The sequence below is a fragment of the Candoia aspera genome, chromosome 7 (assembly GCF_035149785.1).
Source record: "Candoia aspera isolate rCanAsp1 chromosome 7, rCanAsp1.hap2, whole genome shotgun sequence".
Taxonomy (NCBI): Eukaryota; Metazoa; Chordata; class Lepidosauria; order Squamata; family Boidae; genus Candoia; species Candoia aspera.
In genome coordinates this window covers 14,998,559-15,010,608 of record NC_086159.1, presented here as the reverse complement: position 1 = coordinate 15,010,608, position 12,050 = coordinate 14,998,559, and the positions used below count along the sequence as shown (strand labels likewise).

General features: G+C 41.7%; 1 protein-coding gene across 1 annotated transcript in view; it reads left to right on the top strand.

Annotated features, from left to right (window-relative positions):
- Positions 1-1,959: 1,959 nt before the first annotated feature.
- LOC134501211 (chromatin remodeling regulator CECR2) overlaps positions 1,960-12,050 on the top strand; it is a 127,224-nt gene continuing 117,133 nt past the window's right edge. Inside the window, exon 1 of the mRNA XM_063308826.1 lies at positions 1,960-2,193. Coding sequence (XP_063164896.1) covers positions 1,960-2,193 — 234 coding nt within the window. The remainder of the gene's footprint in view (positions 2,194-12,050) is intronic.

Sequence of the window (12,050 nt, the reverse complement as noted above, 5' to 3'; positions counted from 1 at the left end):
GTTGATTGCTCAAAAGATATTCAGCTGGTGTTTTGCCTGACACCAAAGTATACCAAGTTATCTGGAATAAAACTGAGGCACAAGTCGAAACTCTGAACTGTTGTTTTCAATTAAAAAAAACTTATTAAACATACTTAAAATTCAAATATAAAAGGGGAAAATTCAAAAATGTATTTCTTAAAGGATCAAGCTTTGGGGCACTGAAGCTCCGATAGGCCAGTAAATTGCTTTAGAGCAAATAGTTTTATGGAGGAAAACGTCATTACGCCAGTAGTAGGAAACAGGCTTTACAGGAAAGTCGGATCTCTGAATATGGGTACAAATGTATTCTTAACATATTCCTGGAACGCATCTGGAATGCTACAACGTAGTATTAAAAGCACTGAGATCCACTTCAATAAACAAATGGGTTTCAGCGCTCGGTACATGATAGTGTGATACGTTTATTTTCTATTTAGACTTCTTAACACCCGCAGAGTTCACATCATTACATAAGGAAACACTATCCAAGCGTCGTGTTGGCGGTCCCAGCTTGGATTAGAATCCGCAAGCGCGTCCTGAAGCAGAAAAAAAAGATCAGAACTAAAAAAAATCTATCTTTTAACCACTTTCCCGACCGTAGTTGCAAAACACAGTGGCCGAGCAGTGCCCATTATTGAAACACGAGTGGAAGACTAGAGCGAGAGGGTGACTGCAGACTGCAGTTCTAGCAAGGAAAAATGCCGAGAGCATTCAAAGGAGGAAGAGAAAGACGTTGCAAACTTCGGGGTAATGTTAAAAAAAAAAAACCCGGCAGAATCCGCGAGGTGGACGTCGGACTCCGTGCAAATTGTAGCCTCATTTCTAGGCAGGCGAGAAGCCCCGCAATCAAATTGGTTTACATCCAGGCAAGAATCAGTGGGCTTCAGTAGCGCCGTTCACACGATTGCGCCCATTCCAAACAGGCACCCTTACTTGAAAGTGAATCCCAAAGAATTTCTTCGCAAACTGGGATCGAGACGCCCTCCACCCGTATCTGCCCAGCGCGTGGGTCTACCGTAAGGCCGGGTACCACGTGCGATCCCGGCACAGAAGTCAGCAATTCCCCCCCCCCGTTCCCTTTTCCGACAAGAGCGCCTCCCTCCTTGCAGCCCAGCCATAGAAAACCCTTCTCGCGCGGGCTCCGCCTACCACGAGGCCCGCCATTGGCAGCCCCGAGAAAAGAGGGTGGAGCCACGCTGTTGTTATGATAAAGAGCGGCTCCGCCTCCGCCTCGTGTGCGAAGCGCTTCCCGAAGCCGGGTTGTTGTCTCCTCTTGCTCTCGCCCGCCTTTAAACGGCTCTCACGGAGCCCCCCACTTTTTTTTTGCACCCGAGGCCCCGCCTTTTTCCTCCAGGGCTCGTGCGGCCGCTTAGGAAAAGTTCGCTCCAGGCTCCGCCCCCTGCTCTGCTCTAAGACGTCCCGTCCCCTCCCTTCCCCCCCGCCCCCGGAGGGCGAAGGGCTTGATCTAAGCCCGCGCGCCGCCGGCCGAGCTCGTCTCCTCAGGGCTGGCGACCCTGTTCCGCACGACGCCCCGCCCGTCCCATCGCGACCCGCCCCCTTTCCTCCCCCGCCCGCGCCCCTCCCCCCTCGGAGCCCATCTGTTTCTCCGGCGTTGTGTGCGTCGGGGAGCCCGCGCTTGTTTTTTAAACCGTCGCATGGACCGGGCAACAGTTGCAGCGCCGGCGGCGAGCTGAGGCCGCAGGGGAGATGCTTCCGCGCGGCGGCGGCGGCCACCGCCGAGAGCAGCGCCGCCTTCGCCTGCCCTAGAGACCCCTGAGCGAGGAAGAGGAGGAGGAGGAGCGGAGGGCGAGGAGGCGCCAACCCGGAGGAACCCCATGCGGAGAAGCGGGCGCGGAGCGGGCGGCCGCGGCTGCTGAGGGAGAACAGCTCGGTCGCAGGAAGGGAGGAGCGCATCTCGCGCCGCGGGCCCGGAGGGAGATGTGCCCGGAGGAGGACGGAGGCTGCGGCGGCGGAGCGGGGGCGGCGGCGGCGACTGTGACTTCGGTCGCGATCGGAGGACCGGAGGGCTCGACGGCGACCGCCAGCGCCGCCGGGTCGGGCACGGCGACGAGCGCCCTGAGCGAGCTGCGCTCCTGGTGGGAAGTGCCGGCCATCGCTCACTTCTGCTCGCTCTTCAGGACCGCGTTCCGCCTGCCTGACTTCGAGATTGAGGTGAGTCGGGCTCCGGCTAGGGGAAGGGAGCGGGGCCGGGGCCGAACGCGTGCTCGGTGGGACCGGCCAGCCGGGAGGGCGACCCGCCGGCCCCCCTCCCTCCCGAAGGGCAGCGGCGGGGCAGGACCATACTTTTTGCCCTTCTCGGCGCAGGAGAAGCCGCTCGGCCGCACGCCTACTCTCGGCGGGGAGGCTCTTGAGCGCCTGCCCGTCTGCCCCCACGGTGAAGGGGGGGGGGGTAGAAATGCCCGCGACCCTGACTATCCCCTCCCTGCATCGTCCCCTCCGGTAAAATTGCCCCAGGAGTCTCCTAGGGATGCTGCTCCAGAAGTTGTGCGGTTCCCTTTCTTCGGTGTTTTAAAGTCTTTTTAAAAGTGGTGCCGCCGTGTCGAGCGGAGATTGTCTTGGCGTCGGTGTGAACAATGACAGAGGGAAGCTGAAGGACCCACTGGGGGAGGGCGAGGGCGAGGGGGAGGGTGGCTTGCCTGTGTGTAAACGTGCGTAAACACTGATCTGCGAAGCGCTGAAGTAGGCAAGTACTTTTAGCCGTGGTCTTGGGAAGGGGGAGCCTTAACTTGCAGATACAAAATAGTGGCTAAACAATCGTTTTCGTTCTATTTTGTACTACCGCTTAATTTTTTTCAAAAAAGAAAAAAAACCCATAAAGCTTATTTCGCGGTGGGAGGCTTGATTCCACCGGTTCTCCCCCCTCCCCCGCCGCCAATGAAGTGTCACGGTCGGCGAGGAGGATCTTTTCTTTCTAACCTCAAAGAATCCTTGCTGTTCCTTCGGAGCCAGGATGTGTGGGAGCGATAGTGAGGCTTCAGCCGCCGTTAAACCAAAGTAATGCCTATGTGTGTATCTTGATTACCTCTTTTTTATCTATCAGTTTACTGAGCAAATTGTAGACAAGTAGGATGGCTCTGATTCTAAAGCCACCCATTTTGCTGTCCTAGCTCTTTTCAAAGTTTAGCTACCAGGTTTCCATTTCAGGATAGAAGTTTCCATCTCAAAGCTCTTATCTCTCTGGTGGCCTGAGATCAGTCCAATGGTTTGAAAAGAGTTTGTTTTGCTTCCATTATTCCTGCAGAGAAGGATGGGTAAGAGGGAGGGGAGTTTTGTTTCTGCCTGCTAGGGTGGTGCCACAAGCTGCCCCCAGGTTTTATGACAATCAAGCTGAAGGCTTTGTGGCAATTGAGCAGGCAGTGTGCATAGTCCTCCTCCTCTCTTTTTAAAGATTCTCTGGAGCTTGGACTTACCTTTTTCATAGGAAAGCAGCACATTGAAATTCATTCAGCTGAAGTTAGGAAATCTGCTTAGTGCCTAGTAAAGTGGATAAACACAATTATTGTAATACTGAATTACTGCAGGTCCTGCAATGAAAAAGTTATGCTTGCATATCAATCTTTTCTAGAATTCTCTGGTATTTTGTCTGTTTATCCAACATTACAGTTCCAAGGGTTAGGAATGGTGTTTGTCCAGCAGTGCTCACTTGTTTGTTCCAGTATAGTCTTAAAAATACAATACTGTGCACTTGTTAATACTCTATCGTGTATTACACATAGAAAGTGTGTGAACTTGAGACAGTAGTTTTATTCCTTCATTTGATTTGTTGCAGAATTTGACCAGTACAGAAAGTAATTAGGTCAAATGGAAGAATATGAGCAGGGTATGTGTATCCCAAGCAGACCTCCTAGAGGCCCTGTGTCATATTCCAAGATCTTAAGTAGCTTAGGCCAATGTGATTAAACCTGAGTTTACCATCTGTTTATAACAGATGCAACAACTCTAGCACCTCTGATATTCTTTCCATCTTTTAAAGCATTTATGATAAGCAGATCCTGTTAGGTTCTCTTCATTGCCTAAGAGAAACTCAGCAATCATATAAATATTTTTATTTTTCACTATTTTAACATAGTGCACTGTTCATATTAGATATTCATTAGTTTAGTATTGCAATATATGTATGCTATGGATAACATTTGGAATAAAGAAAAGAATTCCTTCCCTAAAGGTTGCTTAAAATGGTAACCCTACTAGACCTGTGATCTATAGAAAAATTATCAGTAGCTGATTGCATGAGGAAAGCAACATAGAGAGTTGAGTCTGGGTTACCTTGTTTCTGCAGATGAATAAAGAATACATTCAGGGTTTTTTTGTAACTTACCCTTAAGTTGTTAGTTGTTGTGTCTTATCAGACATAGGCTATTTATAAAAACTGGGATACATTCTGGTGTTTAGTTATGGAGGCACACATGTTTATATGCCCCTTCTGAAATGTCGGGTTTGAGCAGCACAAGCTGTATACACTAATAGTAAGCCAATTTTCAAAACTTATCACAGAATAAAATATAAATTGTTTTAGAATTTGTACTGCTACAACATGACTTTTGTGCCAAATTTTACAAATCAGTCAAATCAATTTTGTCATGTAATCTATGTAAGTCTGATTGACATAGTCAGACTCAGCAGTAAGGTATGGTTAATGATTGTGAGTATAGTGCCTTGCTGTGTATTTTGAATATAAATACAAGGGCGTACGTTCAGATTCTGTTTCTGTGTGGCCCTAAATGTTAGTTTTGGCTTGAGTTCATCTTTGGTGAGTTAAGTATTGCAGTGACGTGTTTGTGATTTTCAAAAGTGGTCAGACTCTTCTTTCCCAAGATACTCAGTACAGCAGGATGTGAGAATTCCTAAAACCCCTTGAACAGGATGTGAATGTTGAGGGAGGAGAGAATCCCTTATGCAGTGCTAAATTTCTGAAAGGGTAAATTATCTTCCAGTGATAGTGCTCCTTAGCAAGGAGAGCTCCTCCTTCATCTATTGATGTGGGCTCTTAAAAGAAACTTCTCTGTCCAAGCATATGAAGCAGGCGGAAAGGTCTTGAATTTACAATGATAAAAGGCAATTGTACTAGCCTTTCACCTTTGGAAGCTAAATTAGCATCTGGTTTGTTTCACAAGTAAGTCAGTTTGTATTCTAGTTCCTCATGCCAAGTGGGACTATTTAATGCAGTCTGGAGCAACTGTGCATTTTGGAGGGAGCCCAGGAAGGAAGATTTGTGATTATGTGGGTTTGCACATTCTTATTTTATTCCCCTCTGATAAAAACATACCTACAGACCTATATTTGCTTATCTTGAACATAATAATTTTAAAACGGGAACTGTTTTTGGGGACATGAAATAGAAGCTGTCATTAGTGAAACTAAGTTGAGACAAAGGCATGACTAGAAGTTTTGTGCTTGATTTCCATTTAGAAATATATTTGGGGACAGTGGAAGAAAATGATGGTTTGAAAAGAGGGTGCTGGGAAAGTGCAGCTGAGAATTCTTCCTGGAAAATATATAGATGGGACAGTGTAGATACACTTGGAAAGTAGTGGGGTGAAGTACTGAATTTCTGTTGGAAGCATGTCAGACTATATCTAAAGCTTCACACCACCATTAATAGCTTTATGTGATCCATCATGATTTATATGTTGAAGATGCAATGACTTGTACTGCTTTTTGTTAAGGATCAGTATTGTGGAAAAGTCCTACATATGCTTTTCAACATTATTTTTATTTGCTTCAAGAACTTCAATTGTGGATATTATTTCATTATACAATTCTCTTATTTCATGGTTACAAATGCCAGAAGATAAACATTTTTGTACTGAGCAATTTGAATATATATGTTATCATGGAAATAAATGTAATATAAGAATGTTTTTTCATTGAAACATGTTTCTCAACAGTTTTAAGCAACTTTGATGGTTTTTGACCTTTTGCAACATTTGCATTCAATATTATTTTTAGTATTATCAGAAGACATATCGAGTGATTTTATTTATTATATATTAATATATATTATCATTTTACTTAGTGTTCATGAACAAATTAAAATATTGTGATTAATGATCAGTTGCCCATCTATATTCTTGAAATGGGGGGCCAGCCATTTATGTACCCCATTTATTTTTAATAAGTATCTATGATTCATGGTTTTTCTGTATGTGATATGTATATTGACTCATAAGAGATTTTTATCATGTTGTTTCACAGCTTAAGAATGTTAGGAAGATGCATATGAAGTTTAAAAATAAAAGCAATCAATGTGTGGGTGACAACCTAGCCATGAACATCCTTAGTAGTTGATAATTTTTGGTGGCTTTAGATTATGGACACTGTTAAATACTACTAAGAGGTTTGTAGTATTTGTGCAGGCTTAAAGCGCTTCCTGATTTGTTTGTTCAGCCTAGGAGTGTTATCTTCAGTATCATACCTTTTGAACTTAGGGTTTAGAAATTCAGTACCTGGACTTTTCCTGAGTGATTTACTCATGTATATATGCTGTTTTTCTGAGTTCCTCATGTGTATTCTATGGGATCTACCTTCACATTATCAACATGAATTTTATATTGGTTTTCCAGAGCACATACTTGAAAATGTGCTATGTAGCATGAAGGTGGTAGTCTCACAATTTTCTTTGGCTATTATTTTCATTAGGTTTTCAGTGTTGTGAAACAAAGGTAGCATGTTCTACAGTCTGATCCCATGCATCTTTGCTCAGAAATGTGCCTTATTTCCTGATTTTTACACCTGGTACTGCTATCTTGGACTGGATAGCAGTCTTTATACCAAAAAGAGAACCATAGGAAAAAGACCCCTCAAATTCTTACTAGCATATCCACAATTTATTGTCAGAAGAAGGCATTTTAAAGATGGGCAATTGCCTTGTCAAATGATCAGTTGCTCCATTCATTTGTTTTGTAGATTTATGACAAGAGCCACTGTTTACAAATGTAATTCTTTCTGTGCCTTGTTTCCTTATGCAAGACTGGAAGATGTTTTTGGCAGCAGTATGGAAATGGTTTGACATTTACCTCTTCCAGGTTTACCAGTCAAGCGTACAATCCTGAGATTCCCTGTTTGTCTTCTTTCCAAGTACTAACTAGACTTGACCTTGCTTAGCTTCCAAGCCCAGACAAGGTCAGCCAGCTGTTGCCATTTGCTGAATGAGCCACCCCATCTTTTGATGTGCCACTTTTAAAGTCAAAACTTGAGACTGCTTCTGCTTTTTCATATAAATTGTTTGGGAAATGGGGTTGATAGATGTGCTTCATTATATTCCTTCCTTCATTCACTTTACTAATCTGCTGGCCTTTCTTGACTTGCCTGTTTTCTGTATGCTGAGGGGATGATTGGAGCTTAAGACTTGTTACTAAATGTTATCTATTCAATTAATATTAAAGCAATCAGCTGTTTAGCTTCATAGCCTTATAGCTCTGTTGTCAAAAATATAGAGTATACTATATTGATACACACAACATCTGACTTTCCATCCCAAGTATAATATAATGAGCTTGACTCTTCCAGAATTAACCAGGATACGACAGCTCCAGGATCACTGCTTGCTAGGAATGCTGGGAGCCATAGCCCCAGCATAACTGGAGTGTACCAACTTAGGAAAGATTGATCAAGTAAGTATTATAAAAGGAAAAAAGGATAAGAGAAAGCAAGCTAGTTTGTATACATAGCAACAGAAATGCATAATAGTCAGATGGAATGGACCCTGAAAATTTTGCAAGTATCACCTACCCTGACATAGTTACTTAGTGTTGCACAGAATTTTCCCCCCCAGAAAATATGAGCTTGAGAAGAAGAAATAATTCACAGATAGTGTATTTCACACCAGCTATTAATCACTGGTAGCACATCCATATACGAATTTAAATGTCTTTGAACTGTGCTATTTTTAAAAAAATTAATAGACTATTTCTAGTTCTAAATGTCAGCATGAAATGAAAGTATGTCTATCACATTTCTATGCAGTGGTGAGACACAAAGGATTTTTTTCTGTTTCTGAATTTATGCAGGCCTATAAGATTATCCCCAGCTGGAATGATTACTGGTAGTAAAAAACAAAAGAACCATACTTTATACTGATTTTTAATTGTTCTTTAAGAGAAGAAACTTGAAAAAAACTTGGATTTTCATCCCTGCAGTCCAGGTTTTTGTCTTTTTCATTCACAGTTCACAATATTATGGTTGCTAGACTAGGAGATGGTAATCTTCCCAGATGTGTACTTCATCCACCAGCTGGATATCTCAGAATGTGTGAAGCAGATGTTCCTTTTTTCCTTTTCCTGGACCACTCTTTAAAGACAGGCTGAAGAAGGGGAATGGATTTACGAAGCTGGTTGGCTTGAATAAAGCAGTGCATCCATCAGACAAGGCTCTAGGCATTGTTATGGGAAGAAAATGTTGAACAGCCAAGCCCCCATGCTGGCTTTAGCAGAGGCAGCTGCCTCACGCAACTCAGGATCCCTCTTTTCAAGGCATCGCAGCTGTGGGTTTGGAGGGGAGGAGGTGGCTCAGCTCTGACCAGGTCAAAAGTTCAGTGGGACATGAGGGAGATGCATGTGCAAAAAGAATATTTGCACATTAAAAAAATTGTAATAGATGTTTCAGAGCATTCCCAGAAGAAATTCCAGGCATTGAATATGTCAGAATTTCAAGGATATTTAAGACATATTAGCAGCCTATCTAGATGAGAAAAAAGTAATGATGTATAGGATTGTCAGAAATAGCTTTTTGGTGAACTAGTAAATATTCTTTAAAACTTGGCCATTAGTGGTACCAATCTCAGTGGTTGATTACCTCCATTGGTAATACCTAAATTTAAAGTAAATGTTTTCTTAGTTTGCAGCATCTTATATATGTACCTGATTTTTCTTTATCCTCATGGACCCAAATGAATATGAAACCTGACATCTTTTTACCTTATATTGCTCTGCTGGCCTATTTAGTTTTTAGCTGCTTGTATTAGAGCAACTCTTTATCATCTTAATATTTCTTATGGTAATATAAACAAGAAAGAGTTGTAGCGTGTTCAGTATTAGCAAGTTTATTGCAGTCTTAGCGTTTTGAAATAGAATCTGTAAGGAACATGAATTGTTATTCTCTGTCACAAGTTACACATATACAAAGAAAGAAAGACTGTAAACTGAAAGCCATAAAATGAAAGTAAGTTTGTTGCATTTTTATGAAGAGTCAAAGTATACAGGATAGGAATGGAATGGTCTGCTCATTATAACAGTTACTACAATAATGCCATGTAGTTTTTGCTATGATGTGCTAATTTATTACTGTTTTCTCTCTATTTTTTTTTAACTATGTGGACTGCCTAGATTCATTCTGGAGTCAGGCTGCCTTCTAAGGCTAGTAAAATAAATAAATTTAACATCTGTAATTTGAAGGAAACAGACTTCTTGCTGCTAATGTATAAAAAAAAGTTTGGTGCTTTTTTTGTTTGTTTAAATTATGGTGACTTTGAGTTCAGTAGCAGAATATCTCACATAACTGACTGTGTTCCTGCTGAGGTCTGGATAATTGCTATATTTTTATGGCACACCTGTTCGTGTTTACCTTCTTTTTTTGCAGAGAGTGGCTTCTTCGTCCTACGTTAACTGAAGGTCAATTAGAGAGCACTGGAATGAGTGCAGCATACTGGAGAATGAACAAGTGAATTAACCACTGATACTATTACAACTCGTAAATATTGCCTGAGATAATGCAGAATTGACACTTGGAATTGTTGTAGGGCCTAATTTCTAGACCCATAGTTCTCAGTAGGGTTCTTGCTGGTTAATAGTCTTTGCCCAATGAGTTTGTTTTCTCATTCCATTGGTGTGTGTGGGAAATATGAAATACTGTAATTTTAAGAATGCTTGGTGGGTGTTCTTCAGCCATGAACCTTTGTTCAAGTAGATGGAACAAGTGTAGTTGTTCTACTGGTAGTCTAAGGAATAGCAGAGAAACCCTGTCCCCAAAAAACTCTTTTTGTGATCCCTAAGCCTTCTCTAAACACAACACCTGAAAATCTTTAACAGTTTCCGACCATTTTGTGGTGGGAGACACATATGGGCTAAAGGGTAAAACATAAACTAGCATAGTTCAGAAATCCAAAAAACCTGTCCCAAAGACAGTGATGGACAATACTGTTCCATATCCATGTGCATGACACATAGCTCTTCTCATTTTGCACCAATGTCTCATCTTGGTTTTTCCATTCAAACAATATGTATAGCCTTTGATCACTAAAAAGGGTTCCTTTGGATTATTTGGAACTACACTCTGGCAGTAGTTGGATGCACAGAGATATATGCAACAATTGACAAGTATACTGTAATAGTTACTAGGCTTTTACTAAGCACTCCATGAGATATTTTACTTTGCTAGCTATCCTGGGAAAGGTATGTTCTGGGCATGCCCAGAAGGTCATACAAAGTCTTCAAAGCAATTGCCCCAAGCTTTCAGCTGGCTGTGACTATTTTACTGCTTTATGAAGCTGATCCAGAGAAGTTCTTCATTTGTGAGTGAAGCATCTTGTTGAATGGTTTGCATGAGTATACTGTCTATTGCAGACTTTCCCAAACTGTGATGTGTAATCTCCCTTGGGGAGGTGCAGGCAGAGCCCAGGGGAGGTGCAAAGAACCTTTTAGTTACATTGGTACAATAAATCCACCTTTCCCAAAGTTTCATTGTATTGTTTTAATTGTTCATTTGTGTTCATTTGGTGTTTTGATTTTTAGTAGAGGTGTGTACCTGAAACCTTTTTACATTGGCTGCTAGATCACAGCCATCCAACAAGTCCCTTCCCAAGTCCCTAGTTAATATTATTTGATCTTTTAGCAGTTGTGGCTTCTGTGGAAAACATGAAGGTTGCCATTATTTTATGAAGCCCCCAACAAAATTGTGTCATTGTGTTTTGGGTATGGGGAAATAACAGCTGTTATCTACTGCAAAGAACACTGCTTAACAGTAAAATATTGCTTCTAAGATTTCATTCATTGTTTGTAGAAATTTTCCCCTGCCACTCTTGAATTTCAGCCAAAAGTATTCTATAGATAACTTTTGACTCAACTTTTATTTTGATATCAGGCAATCAGCTAAAGCTGCATGGTCTACCATTGAACTTCTAAGGACAATTGAACTTTGATACTAATTTATTAGTAGTTGTGTGCAGGGTACATGTACAGTATATTCTATTTTAAGGTAAAATTGGTTTTGCAGGGACTGATTGTGTTCTGCAGTGCGACTGGGGATTGCAGGAGAAAGTCACTTGGAAAATGGGCTGTTAAAATAAAAATGATGAGAGGTCTAAGATAAATGGGAGACCAAAACATGGGAAAGGAACAGTTTTTCAGTTGGAAAGCAGGTAGTAGGCCTGGAGAAGGAAGGTAGTCTCAGATTAAGTAGATCTGATTCATCTGTATCAAGAAACTCAATCAACAATATATTCACAAAGTTGGTTCCCATATGTCTCTATTTACCCTTCTCTCATGAATAATCTATAAAATGGTTAATGCTTGTAATAGAAGTATCAGTTGTACTAAAAATATGAGAAAAATCAATATTACTGTATATACTATCCCCAAATCTTTGGCTAGTAATTTACTTTTCCTGTGCTTTTCTTTCTGAACTATTATTTTTTTGTATTTTTCCTTTACATTTTGAATAAAAAATTGTCTGTGTTCCTTCTTTTCTTCTTGGGCTGGTCCGATTCATGGGGTTAGGACAAGTCTGATTGTATTCAAAATAATTAAACACAATGTGTACTATTATGCCAGGTTCTTTCAGAATCAAAATTGCAACGATCCAAGCTTTCACAGAGGTCCGGGTGGCTCTGAAGCAGCCTTTTTCATCCTTTTGACCCTGGAGGAACCCTTGAAATATTTTTGCAGGGGGCACATTCAGGCTCAAATCTAGGCCAGGAGTTACAAAATTATTATATTGGTTTCATGCGCAGGCCTGTATGTATGCATCAACAGTATTCTTACACTGACAGTAAAGAATGAAACTTATCTCTTTAA